Source organism: Watersipora subatra, chromosome 8, assembly GCF_963576615.1.
Source record: "Watersipora subatra chromosome 8, tzWatSuba1.1, whole genome shotgun sequence".
Taxonomy (NCBI): Eukaryota; Metazoa; Bryozoa; class Gymnolaemata; order Cheilostomatida; family Watersiporidae; genus Watersipora; species Watersipora subatra.
The window spans coordinates 6,826,027-6,839,413 of NC_088715.1; the positions used below are offsets into that span (position 1 = coordinate 6,826,027).

Consider the following 13,387-nt stretch of genomic DNA (forward strand, 5'->3'; position numbering starts at 1 on the left):
GACAGGTTTTCAAATGGACAGGTTTTTAAATGGACAGGTTTTCAAATGGACAGGTTTTTAAATGAACAGGTTTTCAAATGAACAGGTTTTCAAATGAACAGATTTTCAAATCAACAGGTTTTCAGATGAACAGGTTTTTAAATGAACAGGTTTTCAAATGAACAGGTTTTTAAATGAACAGGTTTTCAAATGGACAGGTTTTCAAATGGACAGGTTTTCAAATGAACAGGTTTTCAAATGAACAGGTTTTCAAATGAACAGGTTTTCAAATGAACAGGTTTTCAAATGAACAGGTTTTCAAATGAACAGGTTTTTAAATGAACAGGTTTTTAAATGAACAGGTTTTCAAATGAACAGGTTTTTTATTGGACAGGTGAAGTTGCATCTTATTCAGCACCAAATTTACTTTCTAATGATATATAAAATAGCTAGCTTTACGAAATTCTTCCATTCCATAAAAATGGGAAAGAATGGTTCAGACTTTAGAGAAATAATTTCTAAATTGCCCCTAAAATGCAGGAGATTATTGGCTATAAGAACAATAACTAATGTAACACATGTTTTGAGACCTCTCATGTTGGCCATGTACATCATAGTGAGCACTGAAACCTTGACCTCTCATGTTAGCCATGTACATAATAGTGAACACTGAAACCTTGACCTCTCATGTTAGCCATGTACATCATAGTGAGCACTGAAACCTTGACCTCTCATGTTAGCCATGTACATCATAGTGAGCACTGAAACCTTGACCTCTCATGTTAGCCATGTACATCATAGTGAGCACTGAAACCTTGTCATCCTAGTAGTGTTATTGGTTTGCGCTACGGAGGACATGCTTCCATCGGGCACAAGGAGTTATGAGTAGGATTGTAGGAGTTGTGTGATCAATGCTTTTTTGTAGTTTTTGAAGCTTAGAGTGGTAGTTTCATTAAAGTTTGTACAATATAAAATGTTGACTCGGGCTATTTCTAAGGTATTTCGAAAAAAAATTGTTTTTAGACCTAATCCTTACTGAGAAACTTCGGAAACCAAAAGCTGCTGTAAAAACGATAGTTGGGTAAGGATAACTTACCAGTCAGATCAGTTGATCAAAAACTTTGCTAATACGCTTTTGATTGGTTGAAGAGAAATAAAAAATTCTAGGAGATTTCACACAACAAAATTCCCGTCGATTGTGTTAATCGCTTCATAGCAATAAGAAAAGTTAAACCGGATACTTGGCTCTGGCAGTTTAGCCTTTGTTTTTTATTACTGGTTTTGGAAAAGTATAGAATCACTCAATTTGACGATATAGGGTTTAAAACAGGTTGTATCTTGTGGAAAATTTAGTGGAGAACACGGCTAAAAAAGTTGTATAGCTACTGTTTGTGGCTACCATGAACTGCGCAATGTTAGAAAGTCGCTGGAAGTGCCGAAGTGGCTCGCCAGCTGTAAAGAGTTGAGAGAAAGATCATGTGCACATGCTCAATGAGAATAGCTTTGTATTTACCTAACTTGATATTCTCTCGATACCCGCGGGTGCCGTGTGTAATTTATGAGAAATTTATAAGAACTAGAGCTCTACATTGGCTTGCTAAAGGCATCAGTGATTCTCTGCCTTCCTTTAGACACTGAAAATCCATTACAAATTTTTCAACTGTGCTCCATTGTTATGGTGTCAAAGATGAACCCGAAGGTCTAGCTGTAATAGTTGCATTGATAAGATTTTAGTTTGAAGTGGCTGTCATCATGTCTGGCAGCTGCTGCCAGATATGACCTATATCTGCAATGCCGGCAGCACAGAGGTTGTTTCTTTCATCCTTTACATTTTTCCACAAATACAGGAGTCTTATTCTGCGTTGGAGGTCGGGGCGCCTCCGGAGACCCTTTCCGCTCTATAGAATGCTACAATTTTAGAGATGACAAATGGTTTACCATTGCCGAGATGTCCACTAGACGCAGACACGTTGGAGTCGTCTGCTCTAATGGTTTGTAGAATACAATTGCGTCACTAAAAGATTATTGATTAAAAAATGCAAATCACTCATTTACATTGTGAATAATACAGGTTATATTGTTTTCCTTTGAAGCTCCCGCAATGTACCAACCTCTGGTGTTTGCTGGTCATTAAATTAGCAGCTGGAAATTAACATTCATAGTGCAGAATTATGGTAACATTGGAAAAAGCAAGTTTTTTGTATTATTGTCAACTCAGATAAAAAAACTCTTAAAACATGGCATTTATATAGCATTACTTCACCTAAGTGTTTGTATTGTAAGGGGGACAATATCACAATATTGTAAGGGGGACAATTCTACAGATGTCACTTGTGAGTTGCTAGTTATGTGCATGACACTAAAATGTCTGGAAACAACTGATATAATAATATAATATACTGATATAATTGATTAACCTTTTTTGTATATGCATGATACTAAACAAAATTATTATTATTAATAACAATTAAACAAAAAATATTATTTGTTCATTTCCTAACCTTTTCTCATTAGCACATTTTTCATTCTTTATATACCCTTGAGCGTTTTGACGAGAACAAAATACTCACTAACTGAACTCTGCACCATCTTACAGGGAAACTCTATGCTATCGGAGGTCACGATGGAGAGGAACACTTGAACAGTTGTGAGGTGTTTGATCCCGTAACCAACAGATGGAACTGTATTGCTCCCATGCGAACATTGAGGTACTTACTCACGTCTGTTTTCTCTGCTTACCATTTGCTTTACTGATATCGTCTTATGCTCTAACTTGTCTTTTGTGTTTACTCCAAGCTTCTCTTCTGGATTTCATTCCTGTGTCTCTCTGCTGTTCACCAGTTTCCATGTATTTGTTTTTAGCTTCCTCGTCTTTCTGTATATCTACTCCCAATCTTCACTTGTCTCTTTGCCGCTCTTCGCTATTTCCAACCGCTTTTAGCCTTAGTACTCTGACATCGATTTATGTGTTTATCACTTGTTTTTGATTGCTTGTTTTTATTTTTTTCAAAACATTTTGCTGCAGTCATACATTTCTCTTCATTCATCTTATCTTGTGACTGGTGGACGCTGCAATTTTCACTGTGTTGTATTTCTGCAGGCTTGGCTTCAATCATTTAAAAGGTGACAGTTATATTAGCCTCAGGCACCAGCTAGCAGAGCGTAGTGTTTAAAATTTCATTATACGTCAGCTAAACCTGTGTGGTTCTTTAGACTTAGAGACAGCCTCCATCTTGCCAGTTGTAGTTCTGAGGTACTTATTTTCTGATACAGGCTAACACTGCTTGAAGCTTCATTTAGAATCGTGTCTATATTATCAGTTCGTGTCAGTCAGACTGGCATATAACTCAGGAACAGATCTAGTCATCTTTCACCTCCAGCCGGACTTGCTGCCTTCAACTGTATCACAGTACATAGCACAGTGTAGTTAGTATATTGTTACTGTATCCGTCTGAGCTCAACATTCTTACTATACAGTAGCTGTTGAATTATTGTATAGAGAAACACACTGGGTAATGTTTGCTCTAAGGTCAACCAGGCCATTGTTATTCTTATTGGTATTATTGTGGGAAATACGGTATTATGTTACAGTTATTATATATTATTAATATATTATGTTACTGTCAACAGACCTTTCTCTTGCACCTTTTTCTCTCTTTTTGGAATTTTACTCGATTTTTGTATTTATTATATTATGCAGTTTTTATAGCTTCCTCTATGTGCAATCTCAAATAATTGGGTAGCTTCTTGTAAAATGTTCATGCATAGCGGGATTTATTCTTCTGCAAGAAAGGAAAACTTCTCATTCTTTAGTAAATATTTACTCGTCTGAGGTCGAGTTAGGTGATCTGCACATGAACAGCAGCGCATTTTTTATTTTTCACAACTGTGACATTATGTTTGACTGTAGGCGGGGCCTGGCAGTGGCAGCGATGTCGAATGCACTGTATGCTATTGGAGGGCTAGATGACACGGCATGTTTTGACACTGTAGAGAGATATGACCCAGCCATAGATCAATGGTCTCCTGTAGCTCCTATGAATGTACCGAGAGGGGGCGTCGGTGTAGCTGTACTCAAGGTAGACTTTTCTGCTAGTTATTATCGTAATACCCTACGGGATGAAATTATTCGCGGAGTTAAATTTCTCGAAAATTGTCTTTTCATACATATTCACGGACTAAATTATTCGCGGATGAACACAATCGCGAATAAATTAATCTGTGAAAGCAGCTAGCAATAGAGTAAAACCTTCACGTGTGTACACCTCGTGTTTAGGTTTCTATTTAGCTAAGAATTTTATGTTGATCAGGCTAAGCTTTAAATTTTTGACTGCATCCAAAGGTTTTCATGAATATTCATCGATTTGGAGGCCTTCGGTGAAATAACAACTTGTGGTAAGTTATTATGAGTTTTTCAAAACCTTTGGTTTTTCGGTAAAACACAATATTTATTTTTTTCATCCCCGCTCCTCGTCTTTACGAAAAATAAAACTAATAATTCACGGATTTTATTAATTCGCGAAATTGACTGTACGTGAATTCCTCGAATAATTTCATCCTGTAGGGTATGTTGACATTTTGTTTAGGCTTGCTTTGACGGTGCATTATAGGTTCTGCTGTTGAGACGATAAGGGAAGTCTGCTATCACCTGTCTTGACTTGTCAAAGGGAGGTGAACCCTTTTTAATTCATTGATGAAAATGTAACTCTTTTTCACTCAAGTAGGCTTCCTGGTATACTAGTGGTATGTAGTCATGTTAGAATATAAGTTCTGATCCTTTATCACTACTTCCAAATGAAAACAAACTGAGAAAAAATTCATAAAATGTTTGTATTGGACAAGCTACACTAGAAGGGGTAAAATGTTAGCACTGGATTTGCTGAAATAGAAAGGAAAGAAGTATTAGTTTTTAACAAATTAAAGTGGAAATGAGGAAGCTAGAACGCGAACTAATCTAGAAATATTATGATGCTAGCGTTGGATGAGCTAAAAACATAATAATTGAGTCACCAGTGTGTGTAAACTGACTCTGTTCAGTACAGAGTGTTCATTGCATTGTGAGTGTTTTGGATCAATCTGCAGCTAGTACCAGATAATGCTATCACTATGGTAAGATGGTAGGAGTTCCATGAATTAATTAAGAACACCATAAAGTGATAAATATATATTTGTCACAAAAAGCAGACCCTTGTTCCACAAATTTTGTGTGAGGAGTTGTCTACTCATAGGTGCTTCAATCTATTTCTATAAGTTATAACTAGTTTAACTAGTTTCCTGCTTTCATTCTCTTTTGACTTCAATAGTTTCTCTTCTCACCATCCCGCTGAGTCTAATTGTTTCACGTTTCCTTCTGGTGTTTAATGTCCAATAATACATTTGGCACTTACCGCGGTTGTATCGTTTATAGAACTGCATCTACGCTGTCGGAGGGAATGATGGCTCAAGCAGTTTGAGCAGCGCCGAGCGGTACGATCCAATACTCAATAAGTGGGTCGTGATTGCTCCTATGACAAAGAGGAGAGCCGGGGCTGGTGTCGGCGTGCTTCATGGGAGACTCTATGCTGTCGGTGAGTTAGAGGTCAACTCTCTAAGTCGGTCAGAAAAGAGTAAATAGTTGGTTATAATCTAGTCAACTTGCTACTTGGGGAAGAGTTATGCTCTCATGTTTCTTCTGTGTTTTCATGGCTGATCAGCAAGTTGTTTGCAATCAGATAGTTGGTTATAATCTAGTCAACTCGCTACTTGGGTAAGAGTTATGCTCTCATGTTTCTTCTACGTTTTCATGGCATGCTTGATCAGCAAGTTGGTTGCAATCAGATAGTTCAGTGGTTCCCAACCTTTTTTTGCTTTTACCCCTTTGCAAAATTTTCAAATACAAATTCCCCCCTGGAAAAAGTGAAGTGTGAACCTATAGGCCTACTATATATTGTATTCACTGAAAGGGCTACACAGGTACATATATGTCGGTCAGCAGCATATATGCATATATTTATTTGTTAAATAACTGAGAGTAGCATATATAGTATTAAATCACGTCAACATTATTGTTAATAATGCTGTTCTCCTGCTGATGCCTCTATGCAAGTTTTCACAATTGCTTTGTTTTTATAATGCACATCTCAAGTCGCTCTCAAGGTCAAGTCGATTTCTTTTCTCATTTTTAAGGTGCAGCATTGATGAAAATCCTACTACGCATAGGATTTTCATCAATGCTGGAGGATTTTTACTTGCAGCTAAATGGCATCAAAATCATTGTTGCCTTTTTAGCAATGAGTAGAGAATTTTTTCTCGCTGAGAGCTAAAACTAGTCAATAGACATTGATCTGAGACCATCTTTCACTGCAGAAATGTTAACCAACTCAACAAACTCCTATTGTAGCTCCTCTAGAATTTCTTCAACAGTGCGTTGAAATGGATTTCGTGTGATGTTGAGCATCTTCTTTTTTTCTGAAGGTAGCTCAGGGAAGTAGCATCCAAATTCTGTTATGAGATCGAACAGGTGTTCAGTAATGGTTGCCACTAGACTACCAAGAGCGGGTTTTGTGTTCCAATAATTCAGTGAGTGTGGGAAAGGATACCGTGTTCCCAGTGCAGGTTCGTGTATGCCACAGTACCAGCTTTGCTTTGAAAGCATCAATTCTGTCATGAAAGGCAAAGAAATGATGATTGCTCCCTTGTAACTTCAAGTTCACCTTGTTTAGCTAGGCAAATGTATCAACCAGGTATGCATTCTCAAATACATAGTTATCAGCTTTCATGGCTGCTAAAAGTTCATGCTGGCCTTTACTTTCAAGAAATTTCATAACCTCGGACATATGTAGCTCAAAGAGCCTGCCTAACATGTTTCCCTTGGACCACCACCTCACTTCAGTATGAAATAACAAAGTTGTAAACACGACATCACTTCCAGAACATAGTGCTGAGAACAATCTGGTATTTAGTGCTGATGCTTTGATGTAATTCTCAACTCTTATGTTCACATCCAAGTTTGATTTCCTCGCTTGTGGAAGAGTTTTTGGTACCAATGCTTCACGGTGAATGAAGCAATGCACTCCTTCTATATCAGGGTTCTTCTGCTTGATCTGTTTTACAAAGCCTGATCTACATCCTAACACAGCAGGTGCTTCATCAGTGCATACACTTATTAACTTCTCCCAACCTAACTTGGTCTTCAAGGAAATTTTCCACTATTTTTAACACATCTCTTGGTGAAGTTGTTTGAAGCAAGGACTGACAAAACAGAAAATCCTCTTCAATGGATGTGTCATGCACATATCTACCATCCACCAGTATAGCTGGGAAAGACCGGCAACATTAGTTGACTCATCAAGTTGTATGGCTCAAAATAGGAGGTATTTTTATGCACCAAATATGGCTAACAGACTTTTTAACAGACTTTTGTATGATCTCTATTTATATTAGTATATTTTTCTTTTTTTAAGTATTTAATGATTAGATAAGTCAATTGTGAATAGCTGAGATAGGTATTTATTAAAAAATAATGGCGTTTTTGGTTGTTTTCTGATCACTATCTCACTCAGTCAAAACCACCGTAACACCATGGAAAACCCTGGGACCCTGGGAAATCCTTTTCGTGAATGCTATATGATCTCTGAATGAGATGCGCAGTTTCGCATTTGAGCTAAGCCAATCGAATAGCATTCACGAAAAGCAAACTTCATTGTTTTTCAATAAATACCTACCTCAGCTATTCGCAATTGACTTATTTAACCATTAAATATTTAAAAATAGCAAAATATACTAATATAAATAGAGATCATACAAAAGTCTGTTAAAAAGTCTGTAAGCCAATTTTGGTGCGGAAACATATCTGAAAATAGAGATGCTTTAATCTTAGCAACTAATTTCTTTTCAATACTTGCTACAATATCATCAATGCATCGCTTCACAGTGTTGTTGGATGGTGGGATGTCTTGAAATTTTTGCCCAGCTAGTTTTCAAAGTACTATTGATGCGCAGTCTAACATACATTGCTTGATCAAGGTCTTTCCTATTGTATGTGCCTCTTTACACTGAGCAATACGGTAGGAAACAGCGTATGAAGCTGTAAAAAGTGCATTACTATGAGCATAGAGATCTCCACTTGCATCAAGTCGACTTCTCTTTACTTGCCGCTTTTTGGACTAAAAGTAATTCCGGTCGTTCTCAGCTGGTGTGGGGTAAATCTTTTGCGAGTTTTGCTTCAACTGAAAGGGTTTCATGGAGTCATTTGAGAAAGTTTTCAGGCATATCACAACGAATGATGGCTCAAGCAGTTTGAGCAGCGCCGAGCGGTACGATCCAATACTCAATAAGTGGGTCGTGATTGCTCCTATGACAAAGAGGAGAGCCGGGGCTGGTGTCGGCGTGCTTCATGGGAGACTCTACGCTGTCGGTGAGTTAGAGGTCAACTCTCTAAGTCGGTCAGAAAAGAGTAAATAGTTGGTTATAATCTAGTCAACTCGCTACCTGGGTAAGAGTTATGCTCTCTTGTTTCATCTGTGTTTTCATGGAGATCAGCAAGTTGGCGTCGTCTGCAAGATGGAAACAGCAAATAACCTATTTGCTGTTAGGTCAAGCTAGTTTTGTTTATTGAATGTTTCGAGGAATGCAATAATGGGAGCGGCACTCGCGAATGATGCGCAACAAAATGCTACCTAAGCTATTCCATTTTACACATTTTCCACGTTTCAGTCATTCCCAGTTTGAGAGTGTGCTGATAAGGGAGACAGGAGCACGCCGATATGACCTCTGTCGTAGAATGCTTTGTCTTTTTAAACAAAGCAACCCTAAATAATCCACAACATGCAAATATCCATTGAAACACTTGTTGCGTTGTAAACTCAACGAGCGCATAATTCTAAATTCGCATCAATTACACAATGGAAACAGTGACACAGTGGCCATTGTCATAGCATAATACTGGCTGCATTGGCCATATGACTCAGGCATCACACATGACATATGACATCACCGAATGACTGTTTTCAAATTGCCTTAATATAGGCATCTTACCAGAGTGAATAACTTACACACTGTGAATGCAGCAAGGTGATTAATTATTGAGTGTGGTGATACATAGACTTTTACAAGAGATCCTCGGTGAACCTCAGTCTGAAGACCTTTCAGACCTGTTCAAGAATTGAACTTTTACCTTTTTGAAAATTAAAATTTATATAATAATGCGATCATGTGATGCTCGCACTATGGCAGCGTGAGATAAACAGGATACTGGTTTCCTAAGGAAGGTCTACAAACATGCGTTTTTGTTAGCTTGGGTTTTTTCATTGTAGGTGGGTTTGATGACAATGCCCCTCTGGAGAGTGCAGAAATGTATGATTCTGAGACCAACCAATGGACATATGTTACTCAAATGAGCTCTCCTCGTGGAGGTAAGTTTCTCTTGTCGGTATGTTGTTTTAGTATTCACATGTTTGATATACTGATAGTATTTTAAAATAAAAAAGAATTTTCTATTTGTTATCTCCACATCGCTTAACAGATAAATCACCAGCATACGCCGTATTGCAACTAGTTGCTACTACGAGTTACGGGTAACTCTTAAGACATCGCTATACACGGCTGACAAAATGCATATAGTCGTTGCATACCATAGACATCTGCTGCAGCTGCAAGCAGCTCCATAGCACCGTTGCTGCTACAAAGCGTTGGGTTGATGAATAGATTAACTAATAAGAATCGGCCTTAGTCTGACGAAAGTCATGACATCCTTGTTGGATTATCTACTGTCATTGCTGGAGCATCGTTGGCGTATTAGTTATTATGTATCATCAGTCATCGTCAGCTCAACAACATTCTGCCAATCATGATCAATATCGTCAATGATTTGTGATGACCGTTTGTCTGATTTGCACTCTTATAGATTTCTTAAAAGAAAAAAATTACTTTTTAATAATAAAAACTACCGGCTATAAAAAGAAGAATTTGGGTTCATGAAATCAAACAAGAGTAAAAAGAACTTCAGGTTTTATCATAGATTTAATCATCTAAAGAGTTATCCTGCCATGTATTCTTTCATCAGTGACCTTGACATACCTTTAACAGGTAAGAAAATCCTTGTTTACAATTGGTTTTTTGCGCAAAGACCTTTCACTGTCGATTGAAATCAAGTCTGAAATAGAATTTGTTTTGAAATTGATAAAATTGAATCGGGATTATGTTCACTGGGATTCAACTCTTTCGGCCATTCAGGAAAATGGCAGTTTCTTTTTCACCAACTCAACCAAATATGTTCGCCTACATACATGTAGAACCAACATGTCATTTAACTGCAAGTTAAGTTTTGGCTGCGGAGGTGATATGTGTCGCCGTCCATTTAGCAGAACCAGAATAGTCACTTTTTATGTCGACATATTTGTGTGATAGATAAATCGGTGTGAACTATATTATCACCGGTCAAGGCCGTTTGCCCCAAATTAGACCACAAGGCAAAAATTATAAATATTAAAGGAAAATTATGTAAATCTGTGTATGCGGTAAGTTTATTAGTGTTACATGTTTGAAGTGTTGAAATATGTTGGCCCCGTGCAAGAATTGATGGTAAACGTCTTTCTTCAAAGATATATGGATGATTCCATACTACTATATCACTGCGAAGAAAACTCAACAAAAATTATTACAACGGTTGATCATTGGCCCAAAATAGAAGAGTTGTACAAAGCCGGTAGTAATAAAGATGATAGGAATAAACAATAATATTATATATAATTCACCTTGTTGGCTTGATATATAATATAATTATCATATAAATAAAATAAATAAAAATAAAGATGTGGCCATCATATGTTGCGGTCTCTACCAAAAGTTTTAGTTTTAAATGTTTATAACCTTTCTTTGATTGGTCATTGTATATTTGTCAACTATTTAGGAGTGGGCGTGGCCCAACTGGGTGCATACTTATTCGCTGTTGGTGGCCATGACGGTACGAACTATCTCAACTCTGTGGAAGCCTATGATCCTATTAAAGACAGGTTTGTTCAAATCTCCATTGCGTGTTAGTTACAAATATTAGTTGTATCAAGATGTATCTGGCAAAATGTCTGTTGGCATATATGACTGTTGGCATGTTAGCTGCTACACTGTCTTAGCAGCCAGGCATCGGGGTCATGTGACCAGCTGCATGTTCTAGTGAATTTGTAAGCCTTGCTTCTCTTAATTTGTTTGTATAATATAGCAATTATTATTATTCATACCAAAGTTAGACTATTACTGTTTTACTTACAACCCATTGGAGTTGCTAGTGTTCATCGACTTACCTCCACCTGATACACTAATGCTGCACCAACTCATTTCTCTGTTTCTCATTATTTCTCACTTTCGTCTTGCGGTTGTTTTGCATAACACCTGTTATGATTTGACGCTTGCACGCTTGTTGTAACCTTTAACCTTTTCTCTTTAGCTGGGAAGATCGATCGTCCTTAGTCATTTGTCGGGCCGGTAGCGGAATCACCTCAGGCCTCTTTCAGGTGGCTGCCAAGGCTAAGATCAAGATATTAAAGTCTCATTATTTGTCAGGTCAGCCCAAAGCCAACAGCCTCTTATCTGACTAACAGCAATTAGGAGGCTTTTTTAAAAATATAAAAGCGCAGATGATTTATGAGCTCATTTTTTTCACACATGATGCTTGACATAAATGTGGCAAGTTCTGTAATGTTTCTAAATTTAGCCAAACAAAACACCCACCAATAAAATGCTAACTAGCCGACACACTCTCTATCACACACTGCTCACATGTAGCTAAACCATGGATGTTTTAGACAAACATAGCGCAGTGAGAGTGGCAGTTGTGTTTCCAAAATAATTTACCTTGTTATGCTTTTGTTCACGTGAAAAACCTACAAGTAATGATGGATACAATCACGCATTTCTTTTTGATATACTATTATTTTTATTTATATAACTTAAATTCAAAAGAACTTGTAATCTTTGTCCTTATTATATTTTGTGTATTCTAAGATATGTATTGTTCTAATTAGTTGTTTAGTGTTGTCTTGTGGGCCAGATGTTATAATTTCTCAATGTACTAAATTTAGGCCACTGGCCAAAGTTTGATACCCGCGCATCCGACTGCCTAAAATTTAACTTTGCAGCAACATATAGGTGAGGCATGTATTGTATGCATTGCAATAACATAACCCCTTTTTCTGTTTTGCTTTCTATTTGAAAAAAACATTGACTTGTTTTTTAAACTAACTCTAAGGATTATCACTCCTCTTCCTTTTCTAGGAAAAATAGTTTTAAGGGCTCCACTGTCTTTGTGTTGTTTTAGTTGGCGTTCTCTAGCCGAGGTGAGTCTATGCAGGGCTGGAGCAGGTACCACTTCTGGTGACATACGAGCCAATCAAATCACACCATATCCCTGATCAAGAGGTCAATCAAGAGCTGCTTTCTTGCAACCAATCACAGTGAAGGACTCCATAGAATTTTTGCTATAACAATGGTCTATTTTATTGATTCTTTTCTACTTTTATCATTCATTGCTGCTGGAGTACAACTTTTACAGATTTGACTAAACAATTACCACTGTATGCCTTTCATTTCTTTAGACACGTTTCATTCAGAGTTGTCTTCTTTTTATAAAAGACAACCCTTTTATGACATTATGTATAACACTTTGTTCTATCTACATTCCAATGTTCAATGCTCTATTTCATTAAAACTCTTACACTGAATAACATACTCATTCCCCTGTCATGAGTGCTATGGCTATTCATTTATTACTGATCTTTTTATTGACATCTATCTTGTTACACTATTGGTCATTTTATATCTGTACTAGTGAATGCCCGGTGTTGCACGGGTAATAAAACAGCTTATAAACAGTGGCAGGTAATGGAGTTGCCATTTAAGGTAGTATTTATATGTACTGCTAAACTTACCAATAAGAGCCGTGAGAACAGCTTTAGTGGCGTTGCGAAGTCTAACCCAGATTATGAGTCTGCCCAATGAATCTATAGCATTCCGTGCATCTCAACGGGTTACCTTGTCTGCTGTGTGGATTTTTACTTCTGGTTTTAATCACTATAACTTAACACGAGGATGACAACAAAAAGACCAACAAACGCTTAGAATTAAGTGTATATATATAGATTAAAGTATTCAAGCATTTTGACACCTCATGTTTTTTTACATTGATAGTGTATCAGCTCATCACCTTTGAATGTATGCGTATCTTTAACTAATGCCTGTTTTGTATGAACAACAGCTGCTACACATCAACATCCTGCTTTGCAAAGCTGCAAATGTTTTTTCAAGGCTGGTAATGTGTTTTTAGAATCGGTTATCTTTATCGTAACTAGTACTCTGGCAGTCCTGTGTGCCATGAAAGATCATATGTAATAACTATGTGCACAATTATTTTTAGATGTGGAAAAGGTGGTTGAGTGAT

The 13,387-nt window shown here is 37.3% G+C and overlaps 1 protein-coding gene across 2 annotated transcripts in view; it reads left to right on the forward strand.

Annotated features, from left to right (window-relative positions):
* The window catches only part of LOC137401373 (kelch-like protein 8), a 29,732-nt gene extending 16,908 nt beyond the window's left edge, over positions 1–12,824 (forward strand). Inside the window, exons 6-13 of one of the 2 annotated variants that reach the window (XM_068087690.1) lie at positions 1,827–1,970; positions 2,576–2,687; positions 3,890–4,058; positions 5,387–5,546; positions 9,273–9,371; positions 10,868–10,970; positions 11,399–11,514; positions 12,269–12,824. In XM_068087690.1, the coding sequence (XP_067943791.1) occupies positions 1,827–1,970; positions 2,576–2,687; positions 3,890–4,058; positions 5,387–5,546; positions 9,273–9,371; positions 10,868–10,970; positions 11,399–11,514; positions 12,269–12,282 (917 nt within the window). In that variant the 3' untranslated portion in view covers positions 12,283–12,824. The remainder of the gene's footprint in view (positions 1–1,826; positions 1,971–2,575; positions 2,688–3,889; positions 4,059–5,386; positions 5,547–9,272; positions 9,372–10,867; positions 10,971–11,398; positions 11,515–12,268) is intronic. The other variant, XM_068087691.1, reaches the window with a different exon arrangement.
* The last annotated feature ends 563 nt before the right edge of the window (positions 12,825–13,387 follow it).